This window comes from Callorhinus ursinus, unplaced genomic scaffold (genome assembly GCF_003265705.2).
Source record: "Callorhinus ursinus isolate GAN/ISIS: 27379988/994484 unplaced genomic scaffold, GSC_fseal_2.0 scaffold25, whole genome shotgun sequence".
Lineage (NCBI taxonomy): Eukaryota > Metazoa > Chordata > Mammalia > Carnivora > Otariidae > Callorhinus > Callorhinus ursinus.
In genome coordinates, this window is record NW_027397087.1 from 31,947,238 (window position 1) to 31,959,768 (window position 12,531).

The 12,531-nt window shown below is 55.7% G+C and overlaps 1 protein-coding gene across 5 annotated transcripts in view; it reads left to right on the forward strand.

Annotated features, from left to right (window-relative positions):
• SMAD3 (SMAD family member 3) overlaps positions 1-11,954 on the forward strand; it is a 115,013-nt gene extending 103,059 nt beyond the window's left edge. For all 5 annotated transcript variants that reach the window (XM_025883996.2, XM_073877238.1, XM_073877239.1 and 2 more), the window contains 4 exons: positions 320-532; positions 2,491-2,628; positions 5,021-5,165; positions 7,658-11,954. In XM_025883996.2, coding sequence (XP_025739781.1) covers positions 320-532; positions 2,491-2,628; positions 5,021-5,165; positions 7,658-7,781 — 620 coding nt within the window. In that variant the 3' untranslated portion in view covers positions 7,782-11,954. The remainder of the gene's footprint in view (positions 1-319; positions 533-2,490; positions 2,629-5,020; positions 5,166-7,657) is intronic.
• The last annotated feature ends 577 nt before the right edge of the window (positions 11,955-12,531 follow it).

Here is a 12,531-nt window from a genome sequence, read left to right on the forward strand (position 1 = left end):
GGCCTGTCCTGCGGGCTTGCCCAGGTGCTAGGTGGTGCCTGGCCCTCCTTGAAGACCACTTCAACCTAAGGCCAGCCAGACAGGACAGGGCCTCTGTGAGCTAAGACTAAATGAAAGCGGCCAGGCTGGTGGAAGGCTTTTCCAAACACTAGAGCACTCTATCACATTGGATCCTGCAAGTTTAATGCCGAGGCACGAGCTTCGGGGATCATAACCCTCAGAGAGGTACAGAAACAGCCTTACAGAGCATCCAGGGGAGCTCGCTGAGCAGCAGGTGACCTGGGGGCCCCTGACCCAGTAGCCTGGCCTGTCTCCCCAGACCTGCAGCCTGTCACCTACTGCGAGCCGGCCTTCTGGTGCTCCATCTCCTACTATGAGCTGAACCAGCGCGTTGGGGAGACATTCCATGCCTCACAGCCCTCCATGACAGTGGATGGCTTCACCGACCCCTCCAACTCGGAGCGCTTCTGCCTGGGGCTGCTCTCCAACGTCAACAGGAACGCAGCCGTGGAGCTCACGCGGAGGCACATCGGTAAGGGCGCCCCCGTCTCCCCATCCCCCTCCCCTGCCCCGGCCAGCGGCCCCAGCAGCCTCTGCCCAGAACCCACCTGCCCCCGCTGTGCCACGCCTCCCACTGGGACCTGGGGAGAGGACCCACCCCCCCCAGCCAGCCCCCCAAACTCTGTATTGCCCCATTTAAGGGCCAGACCAGAAGGGTTCACATTGCTTGGTCATTCCCATTCAGAAACACAAATTAAGTCTGAAGAGGGGAAAGCCATGGAGGAAAACACTCAACTTGAGGGGACAAGAAGGGCAAATCTATGAAAAGGGCAACATATGTATCTTAATAAACATACTCCTAAAGTACTGACTGATAGTGGGATAGGTAGGCGGTGTCCATCTTTAAGGAATGATCTTTTATTTGTTAATTTCATATACAATTATTCTGGGCTGCCAGAACAGCCCCGGTGCTAATATTCTGCCTTCTAACATCCAGAACGTAGTAGGAGACCACTTGGTTTATGGAAGAAGGAGCTGTGTGTGTGTCACTTGGATATTCATAATTTTGAGATCCTAAGTCCATTGGAAGGCCATCTCCACACCTGGAGACGGTGTAATAGGGTACTGTCAGCCCAGAACCCCCGGGGGTTGGCTCCAGGGCAAACTCCGGAGCTGGGCAGGGCAGCAGGGGGTCTGGTCCTAAGTGACCCAGAGCACCCTTGATCTTGTTCTTACTGTTTCTTGGATGTTCATGGACGATTTCATTTGTGGAGAGGATTTTATAGTTAAGAGAAGAAAAGTTTGGAAGCCATGGGTCTGGGCCTGGGTGCTTTTTCTCCAGGGAATAACCTGATGCCCAGGGGACAGCAGAGCCTTGCAGAGGCCACACTGTGAGTGTGACCTAGTTGGTGACAAACAGCCCCTGCCACTGAGCCCGCAGCCTTCCCAGACAGCCTCCCCATTTGTTTTACTTTAAAATAAAGATACTGATCCTGGGTGGCATCCATAGGTGTTTACCTATTCTCCTTATGCTCCTCTACATTTTAAAAATAGTTCCCAAATTATCAAAACAAAACTCATTTTTGTTCTTTTGGTTGGGATCTTCCCACCTCTGCTTCTGCTCCTGATGGACATAACCCAGCGGCCCCCCCTTGTGGACCCCGAGTCTGCCCATACCCCGTGTTATCTGTGACACCGAGTCTTGTAGCACCCCCCCCAAGAAGAAAGGGGCGCTGGGGCCATGGCAGGACAAGGTGGCAGCAGAATTCCCAGCAGCCCCCTGGTGTCTACCCCACTGGACGCCGTGCCTATAGAATCTGGCTCCGTCCTCCAGCCCTCTGAGCCTCTTCCCCAGAAGGCAACAGAGGCCTTCCCGTGCAGGAGGAGAAAACCTCCCCTGGCCAAGAGCAGACCTCATTGTCAGAGTGTTTATGTAACTGCCTGCTCGGACTGCAGAGCCAATTTAAAAATAATTTGTCCATCTGGAATGGATTTTTAAGAGATGGAGGAAAAGTGAATGACATAAACCTATGGAATGTTTTAGAAAAATGCACGGAGGAGAGAAGGTACAGGGGTGGCATGAAGCCAGTGAGTGTCTGTGGCAGTAGCCGTGGTAGCTGCTCACGCTTAGCGGGCGCTCGCCGTGTGCGGCTCAACCACCCTGTGAGGCACGTGTTATCATCGCGCCATCTTCCAGGCGAAAAAACTGAGGCTCAGGGGCTGAAGTAACTTGATGCTGGCCGATGGCTCGTCCGCGGCAGAGGCTGTTTCAGAGACTTACCCCATGCCCCTTCCCCTAGTCATCTGCCACCTCCGGCGTTAGGGACCCAGTGCCACCTCCACGTCCCCTGTGCGGGTTTAAGCTTGGGCTCTGGGTCCTGTCGGCCTGGTGAGACGCAGAGAGGCGGTCCGTCGGAGCACCGGCTGCGGCTGTCTCCCTCGCGAGCCTCCGCTGGTCCCCCCGGGCCAGTCTGACCCACATCTCCCTAGGGCGAGGCGTGCGGCTGTACTACATCGGAGGGGAGGTCTTCGCGGAGTGCCTCAGCGACAGCGCCATCTTTGTCCAGTCTCCCAACTGTAACCAGCGTTATGGCTGGCACCCGGCCACTGTCTGCAAGATCCCACCAGGTACGCGCTCCTACCCACCGCGGCGCGCCTGGGCTGCTGGGCCGGTTCTCCTTCCTCTTCTGCTCCTCCGTGTTGGCAGTGGCTGCCTGGAGGTGCCTCGCTGGGGACTTTAATGTGTCTTACTGTCCTGCTGCGCTCTCCCTGACCCTCCGGGGGGGGGGTTGGGGGGGGCAGACGCAGCCTCCGGCGGATCTGCCTCTGATCCGTGGGTCCCTGCTTGTTGCCTTGTGTGCACAGGTGCTCAGGCACTGTGCTTTCCCCCTTCGTTCCACAAACTCGCACGGCCTGTGGGCGCCGCGCCAGGTGCTTGAGGGAGACGGAGGGGTCCGGGAGGCCCTGCTGCTGTCCGCACAGGCCCTGCAGGCCAGCCGAGTGTACAAGACAAAGACACGAATGGGTTTAATACAAGGAAGGGTACTAAGTACCAAGCAAGCAGCACAGATAAGGTGCTCGTGGAGCCGGGGAGAAAAACTCATTTAACCATTGGGATGGATCAGGGAAGGCTTCATGGTGGAGGCATGCAGGCATTGCAGGCTGGTTGGCATTCGGCACAGGGTGCCAGGGGGAGGGGGCAGGGGGGGGGGGGGGGGGGGACCTTGAAGGGCATTCCGAGCAGAGGGAACAATATGGGCCAAAGCCCGGAGGTGACGGAGGGTAGGGCATGTACGGGTGGCACTGTGGCTGGAGAGGCCGTGTAAGAGACAGGAAATGTTTAGAAAGCATGACGGGGCCAGGCCACGGAAGGCCGTGAGAAAGTTGTGCTTTTATTCTGGGGAGCTCTTGCGGGCTTTCCGAGTGGAGCTGATGAATCCCACCTGTGCTCCAAGAAAGGGTGTCAGGCTGCACCCTAGAGGGTGGCATGGAGAGGGCCACGGCCACGCAGCAACACAGGCAGAGACGGGCCCCATCCGGGCCTCTGGACTTAGAAAACCAAGGCCGAGAGCCGCGGCCGAGCCCGCCTGGCACCGGCACGCAGCACCTGGCCGAGTGCGGGCTGGGACCGGCGGGTACTGTGTGCGGCCCGCGTTTCCTCGTCTCGGTAGCGGGTGCCGAGCCATGGGCTCCGGGCAGGGCCAGCCTGAGAGCGTAGGAGGTCTGAAAGAACAGCGCTCTCGGTTTCCCGCACGTTGTGTGGTCGCGTTTACAGAGGACGTCGATGGTTTTGCTCTCGGCCCTCTCCAGTTATCCTGGCTCCTCAGGCGAGGAGACCAGCTCAGAGAGGTTGAGCCGCCTGCCCCAAGGCCCACAGCGGGGGAGTGGCTGAGCCGGGACGAGCCACAGGCCTTGTGGCCGCCGAGGCTCCTGCTCCTGTGCTTCTTGCTGCCCCCGGGGTCACCACACTTCCCCTTGGAGAAGACGAGAACCCGAAGCTCGGGTGTGCTCCTGGCGTTGTGACCTCTCCCGTCCCCAGCCCTTCCCCCACCTTTTTGGTGAGGGGGCCGTGCTGGGGTTTGTTAGCTCATAGACCATCAGAGCTGGGAGGACCTCGGAGGCCAGGCTCCCGAGGAGAAGGTGACGGGCCCAGAGTCACACAGCAAGATTAGGAGTCCAGTGTTGGCCTGTCAGTAAACGTCACCTTAGCTCACCTTTTGGGTATTCCCAGCATGAGCTGTAGTCTTTCTTTTTCTGACTGACACATTCCTGGCACCCGGGTTGGTAGGACTTCAGGAAGATTTATTACAAACTTTATTTGGGCCTGTCTCTGGTTTTTACTGCCTGGAGAGTTAGACACACATCTTCACTTTGCTGCGAATGTCACCCTGACCCAGCCCTGTGCCCAAAGGCCAAAATGTGGCCCCAGTCTCGTGCTCCTTCCTGGTCCCAGGTGGCTTCACCAGGGAAGCCTGGGTGGAAGGTACCCCGGGACCCTCTGCCGAGCCTCCTGTTGGAGTGGCAGGCTTTGCTTCCCCTCCGTCTGATGCCAAGGGCTCCTGCTCCCCAGGTGGTCAGCCGTGCCTCCCACAGCCGTGGGCATTCTGGCTTGGGTACCTTATCACTCTGGTCCCTGGGGTCCTGCCTTGGCCCTCTTGCCCAGGGCAAGGCCCACCTCTCCTAACCATCTCTCTCGTCATTGGTAGCCTACTTTATAGTCTTCCTCTGCGTTCCCTGGCTCCAGGAGCTGGAGCTTACAGGCCAGTGTTTAATCTACCCCTGTGTGTCAGCCACACCTCTCCATTGAGGTGAGGACGGCTTAGGGCAGGGACTGAGGGGGGCCTGTCCCTAGCGTGGTACTGAGTGTCGAGTGTGGGGCTAGCGCACGGATTAACTGTGTGCCACCTGAGCCGGGTCAGGTATGCCATTCTGGATGACCCAGGGGTGGCTTCAGCCAGGAGTGGGGCACTGGACACGTATGCCTCTGTCCCCACGAGCGCTGTTTTTGTTCTCTTGGCAGGGTGCAACCTGAAGATCTTCAACAACCAGGAGTTTGCCGCCCTCCTGGCTCAGTCCGTCAACCAGGGCTTCGAGGCGGTCTACCAGTTGACGCGGATGTGTACCATCCGCATGAGCTTCGTCAAAGGCTGGGGAGCAGAATACAGGTCAGGTCTGGGTGCCACATATCATGGGGACCCGAGTGCACATGACTCAAACAGCAGAGCAGGGGCCCCTCAGAGATGAGCTAGGCCACCCTCGCCCCAAAAAGCAGAGGCCAAGGATCAGTGGCCGTGGCCGTGGCCTGGCAGGCTGGGAGGGCCCGAGCCACACTGGATAAGGAAGAGCCAGGCACTTCGGTTTCTCAAGCACCATAAACACACATGTTCTAGTTCTCCCTCACCACCAGCCTGGGTGGGGACGCTGGCATCACCCCCGATGCATGGATGAGGGGACCAAGGCCCAGGGAGGGGAAGTGACTTGCCTGAAGTCACATTGTTAGCGGAAAAGCTGAGCCTAGAACTGTGCCTCTTGGCTGCTTCCTCGGTGTTCATTTTGGGCAGATGGTTTTAGGACAACCCTCTCCAGGGAGTTAAGTCTTCATCCTGTTGTTCTTCCCTCCTCTGGGGCTCCGCCTTTGACTCGGGTGACCCTGAGGATCTCGGGTATTAAAGTTGAGAGGCGGATGGGAGAAGATTTGGGTAGTCATAAAGGAACAGTTTACTTGCTAAGAGTTTTTTCAGAATTTCAGATACTGGTTTAAACATGGCACTGGTCGGGTCTACCTGGTCTGTGCTGTCGAATCTCTCAGAACATTCTGGTTTGGGTTTAGCGAATCCAGTCCCTTTTCTTTCCACACCTAGACAGGATGTGTGCAAGGGCCAGGGCCGTGTCCCCCTCCTGCCGCCGGCTCCCGCGCCAGACGCAGAGGTGCCCACATGTCAGCTGGGGCCAGCGCCTTGCAAGTGACTCCCCACTCCTCTTCATTTTTCCAGATGTTTGGAATCCATTTTGTTTTGTAGTCATTCTGCACCCGGGCCAAACCCATTTCAATATTGGCTCTGGGCCACCGTTTGTAATGAAATCCAGATGAGCATGACTTATGGAAAGTCAGATTCTCATTAGAGGATTTCGGCCCCTAAAGTCCTCTTCTGTTTACGGTATTTTAGCTGCTGTGCCCTGTGTCTGCCCCGCAGGGCCAGGCGAACACAGCACCTTGGTCTGGGGGAGTCTCTCTGAAATCCAGGATGAGTGACCAACTGAGAACTTACAGCCCAGTTATGACGGCCTGAGGTGATGAGCCCAGGCCCGAAGGCCCAGCCCGAGAGAGGTTTTAGCCCACCTTTTGGCCCTGGCTGAAATCAGTTATGGGACCAGAGTAAAATGTTTTAAAATTAATATTTTTCTTTTAGTGGGGAAGGGAAATACTTAGACGGACCCCAATGGAAAAGAGCCAGAGAGAGGTCCTTTTGCTCTCCCTACACCCAGACTTCAGTCCAGAGGACTGCACTCGGGCACCACAGGTCAGAGGGGCACCCCGGGGTCCACGAGGCCATCTAGAGACCTCCACCTGGGCCCAGCGTAGGCCAAAAAAAGGCAGGAGGTGGCCTTGAGCAAGCAGCCCTCAAGCTGGCGCAGCACCGTGGCCCTCCAGCTCCGAGTGCTGGGAAGAGGCCCCTGGGTGGCGGAAGCCTTTCCCTGGGGGCCCTGTGTCACCACACGGGACATGCTGCCAACACGCCGGGTCCTGGGCGGCCCACCAGGTCCCTGCCACCTGGCAGCCCCGCAGAGCAGCCTAACGGGCCGTGCAGCCCCTTCCCAGAACAGTCTTGCCCTCCTTCTGCCTCTTGGGCCAGAGAGAGCAAGGTTTCATCCCTCCCGTGAGATGGCCAGAAGCGGCGAGGGCCCCGGGCGCAGGCCTCCCGCCTCCAGCTGGTACCAGCGCCGCGGCCTCAGCAGATAGCCTTTGCTCACTGCAGGCCGTTGGGAGCTCGCCTGCGGCTGCGTCATCAGCCAGCCTGAATTTAGACAAAGTGCTTTGGGGAGAAGAAACGTGTGGTGTGCCTTGGTTTTTTCCAGTAATTGTTCCATGGCTTGCTCTGCTCGTAAGATTTTCCAAAATAAGGCCATAGATGGGAATTATATCAGCACATTGGGAACTGATGGCATGTGGACTCTGTCGGCGCTTTGCAAACAACACCCTCCATCAGACAGACACACGTCATCATGGCCTGCCGGGACTGGACCTGGGGCTGGAGATGAGGCTGCCCATTCATGACAGATGGGACCCTGGGAGACCTTTGCTCAGGCTGGAAGTTCTTCACTGGGGGGGGGGGGGGGTTATCCCAGAAATGGGTGGGCAAGTGGGATACCCTGGGATTTGCCTCACATGTTTAGCCCTTGAAGGGCTATCTCCTTCCCCATGAGGAGAACGTGACTTACTCAAGGCTCTTCCCAGTTGGAGGAGTTCGGCCTGGCAGTCTCAGCAAGTTATTGGGACCTCCTCTAGAGCTGGGTCTAGCAAGGCGCCATGGACCCTATCTCTGGCTCTGGGAAGAAGACTCTCACCAAAGCAAGAAAAGGTGTTCTGACTTGTAGGTGTGTCCTTCCGGACATTTTTTGAAGTCTCCCACCCCACCCCTCTCCCTATGTCTTGCAGGAGACAGACCGTGACCAGCACCCCCTGCTGGATCGAGCTGCACCTGAATGGGCCTTTGCAGTGGCTTGACAAGGTCCTCACCCAGATGGGCTCCCCAAGCATCCGCTGTTCCAGTGTGTCTTAGAGACGTTGGGTGTGAAGGGGGAGGGTGGGGGGAGGGCGGGCTTGGGGGGAAAAGGCCGCGTAGGAGGTGGAGAAAATTGGAACTCAACTCACCATTGTCAATGAAGAAGAAATTTTTCTCCCTCCAATCAAAGCGGCCCCAACCTGTTTTCCAAAACGCAAAAGCAAATCCAGAGATGGATTTTCTGAACAGCTGTGTCTGCCGAACCCATTTGCCCTTTGGCCCCAACTGCCCCCTCCTCCCAGCCCCCTTATCTTTTAATGACAGCAATCTGGGATGTCACTGTCCAACAGGAAATGGCCATCGGTTCCGGACTCGAGTATGAAACTCACCTGGGGTGTTCTAGGTAGGGTAGAGCCTGTCGGGGCGGGAGGGGCAGGAGCGGACCTCGTGCCTAGCCCTCTGGCGCTTGTAACAAACTCTTCAGCGGGGCATTCCTGAGCCCCAGCGCTCTAGCAGACCCTGCACCCCAGGAGCCGGATTGACTTGGGGTGGGGAGGGGGGGCTCGCCTGTCCCTCTCCTCTCAGAGCGTACTGAGAAGGGTGAGCCAGTGTGTTCAGAACATGCACACGGGGCCGGGGGGGAAGCTGGTGGGACACCTCGTCTCGTAAACCTGTCCTTTCTCACTTTGAACAGTTGGGAGATCCGCTGAGGCTCAGCGCGTAGGCAGTGTATAGTTTCTCCTCTCGCATTAATCTCAGAGATTCACGTGTAGTCACGGGAAGCAGGAGGCAGCCGTGGCGTCAACGGCGCCTGAGCTGAGGCTGCCCTCCACTGTGTGGGTCTCCAGTCCTCTGTAAGAGCGCACTTGCTATTCTCATGCATCCGGCTCTCTTGGTTTACATAGTTGCATTAATTGAATGAGCTTTATCGTATGCTCATTTGAATGTTTATATTAAAACAAAAATCCCGGGTTGGCACAGTAACTGGGAAACCAGCGTGGGGGGCCCAGCAACCTCTCTCTCAAGGTGAAGCTCTTCCAGGTTTTGTTGAGAAGACACCTGCCAGCACTTCTGGAAACTGAAATTAACAGAAGCAAATTCACCAGAAGGGAAAAATCTCAGGCCAACATAGGCAAATGAAAAGGGCTATTAAATTTTTTTTTTTTTTTTTTTTTTTTTTTTTTACACCTTTGAAAATTGGAGGCTTGGTGCGCAGAGGTCGGCCATCTTTCCCCTGGGACGTAAGATTATCTAGCTCATGGCGGCGGATCCTCAGTGACAACTCCAGCAGTTATGTTGTAGGAGAAGTACTGTTCCCAGTGGCAATTAGTGAGGAAACTTATAAATTATTTTAACTGGAAAAAAAGCCCTCCTTTTCGACTGGCCTTTTGCCGAATACAGCAGACAACATTGCCACTTGCAATTGGTACTTTATTCCTCGTTGCTGTTTTTGTATGAAATGACCTTATCCCATCTTTTTTGCATGGATTTCTACCAGGAAAAGGGATTTCCCATGGAAGTCCTGTCTTATTCCCGGTGAAGGGGAGAAAATGTCTACTGGCAGGTATGAATCTCAAATGTGATGACATTTCTGATACCTTATGGAGACGCTGGGGGCTTCCCGGTGCCTCCCCGGCAGGATCCTAATGCCTCTGCAGCTCTAGCTTTATGGTTTCGAGGTAGGAGAGCTGCTCTCCAGGCTCCCCGAGGACACAGGAAGAGATGGGAGGAGCACCGTGCCAGACCTATGCTGGTCTTTTCGCGGGGCCGTGGACACAGAACCCAGAGACCCCACACGGCCACTCTCCCCGAGAGGGTCAGCTTCTGCAGGTCTGGAGTTGGCCTGCTGTGAAACACTCTGCGCCCTGCTGCTTCCAGCAAGCCGTCTGAACCTCCTGGATGTGCGCGCACGCTCCTGGTCAGGGCTGAGACTCGTGGGGGGAGTGTTCCATTGTGGCCTCCCCCAAAAGCCAGGACAGCGGTTTCTGAGGGCCTGCGTTCTCCACCTGCCTTCTCTCCTCTGAGGCCTTCCTCTGGCACCCAGCTGTCCTCCCGTTTCTTGGGGACTAGCTTCAGGTACAGCCCAGTTTGGGCCATCCGGGGGCTCCACCCGGATGGTGTCTCGGTCCCCTTGATGCTCAGGGCTGAGGGCTCCTTTTAGGAGGCAGGAAGTTCCAGTTTTGTGTTTCTCCAAAAGCTTACTTGGCCCCTCTTCTTTATAGACTAGACTCCTGGAGGAGGATGTGAGAGGAAAATGTAGGTAAGTCCACCTCTGGAAGAGATTCAGTCAGACCCAGAGGTGAGGACGTGGTGCCCTTCCCATCAGAGAGGCTGCAGCTGTGTTCTGGGGGCTGGGGCGGGGGGGGCTTGTGTCGTATTAGCATCCTTCAAGTCACAAAGCTGGTTTTCTTGGTTTGAAAATCCTGTTGTAGGAATGGCATTTACACGTTAAAAAGAACTTTTTAAAGGACAGTTGAAGGAGCAAGAGAAAATAGGGCAGTCTAGGGGGGTGGAGGGCAGTTTTAAGTGTCATTCGCAGGGCTCCCTGCCCAGTCGCCTTCACCCTGGGGCTGGTGCTGCCCCTGACCCCGAGGAGCTAGCCTTGCGCCTGAGATCCTTGGCCGCGCCCCACCCCGAGGAGCCAACTTCTCTTCCCTTTCCTCCCCCCGCCCCAACTTTATTTAGTAACTAAGGTTCTTCCAGCACAAAGTGGGTAGCTGCCCCAGCGGCTTCGGGTTACGGCCTGTGCTGGAACATCATCTCAGTTGGCCACCTTCCTGGCAGGCTGTAGACGATCTGACATTTTGAGACAAGCCGAGAGTCAGGAGCGGGGACTTTGACTCTTAGGAAGCGCGCGCGCGCACACACACACGTGCGCGCGCAAGCAAGGGCAAGGCTGCTGGCAGACTTTCCCGTCATCCTTTTGTCTGTGTTGTATTTTTTTTTTTTTATTGACCATGGTGATTATTTTTTTTTAAATCATTAATGTGTTGGAATGAGCTGTAGCACATATCTTGTGCTTAGTTTTTTTTCCCCATCTTCCCTTGGCCTCCTAGAGTTTGGACCTATTCCAGGGCTAAGGGCTTTTACTCAAACCGCAGGAAAAGGCTGTAGCGTGCACTTGTCATGCATGCATGCATGTAGTCTGGGGAGAAGGCAGATAGGGTTTCTGCCTGGGCCCTGAGCTCACCTGAGGCCCCTCTCTGTCATCCTTGAAAGGATGAGGGAGGAAAAGCAATCTGGGGACTGTTCCCAGACGGTTTCCAAGGGGGTTACCCGTAGCAAGAGCGGGCCTGAGTTTAGTTCTGGACTCTGTGTGACTTTAAGTGGCAGAGTTGGCCCCAAGATCTACATGTGTCCCCACTTTACTAGAAGAAAACCGCAACACAGCTGTGTTGTACCATTTTTTGTGGCATGAATGTTCCCTCCTAGATCGTCCTTTTGAGGAGTATCAACTACTTCCCAAGAGGGTGGGAAAGCAAAACACATACACAGAGGCTGGGGCTCCGACGGCAGGGGGGCGGGCAGTGGGGAAATGACGTGCAGGCAACTTTCCAGAAACACAGCTAGCCCAGCAACTCGCCGATCGTGTAAACTGGATTGAGAAACGCGCTCAGTGATTCTGTAATTGATTTTTTTTATGCTGATGTACACTCTAGCATTCTGGTGTTTTTATATTTATGTAATAATTTCTTAAAACCATTCAAGACAGAGAACTATTTAATTTTTTTGAAAAAGTTGCAAAGGTCGCTTCTCCCCAGGACCGTGGCTGGGAAGAGTCAGGGGCCCAGCGGCTCAGCATCCAGAAGCAGCCCCCGCCCTCCCCCCCCCACCCCCCGGGGCTGGCTAAGCATGTGGCAGCATGTACAAACAGGCAGCTCGGCGTCACCTGCAGGCTCTCCCCCCGGGGATGGAGCCCGAGCCCCCCCTCCCTCTCCTCCTTCACTCACCTCCCTGCTGCTCTTGCGACGAGGCTGTTTCGAACTCTGGTGGTGTGTATTGGGGTGGGGGGAACTGAGTGTGGAGGATGCTGATGGCCTTCACTTCTCAGCCAGCCTGACCTTTGAATACCTTTGTAAAAAGCATGTATGTATTTATAGTGTTTTAGATTTTTCTAACTTTTGTATCTTAAGAGCAGAGCACCTGTAAGCATTGTGCCCCTATTGTCAAGGATCTGTGTCCTCTCTCCTTCCCCTGTAAGTGCCCTTCTAATAAACTTTTCATTGAAAAGCTCCTGTGCCAGGAGCTCAATCCCTTCTTGCTGGGCGGGGAGAGGATGTTAAAGGGAGCCCCCCGAGGGGTTCCAGGGGCTTCAGCAATGTCCCCAGCACCCCCATTCTGCCCCAGGCTCTTCAGCTTACCAGGGTACTCTGCAGGGCCAGCCCGCCCTCAGGCAATACCGGGCACCGGCCCCCACGTCCGAGCACCGCACCGGTCCTATCCCGGCCGTGCCCGTGTGGGCGTCGGGCAGCCGGTCGCTTGTCAGAGGCCTTCAGGTACAGGGAAATGAGTGCCGCCACATTCATCCTCCCAGAGGCATGGAGGTAGTTGTAGATTTCTACAGAGGGGGGTTTTCACACTTTGTCCGTGCCTGTGAAAACTCCCAAGGAGAAAAACTATCTGGTTGAATCTTCACTGACCCCAGATAATGTGGATTAAGAAACAAGATTAAAATGAATAAACAATTTTTTTGAGGGGGGCGAGGAGGATGGCATGGGGCTAGAGTAATCCTTTAACTGGGCCGTTTCTCTAGCATTTTTCTGCTAAGGAACTCCCCAAACACCTCCCCTAGCAGTTGGGAGGCCGA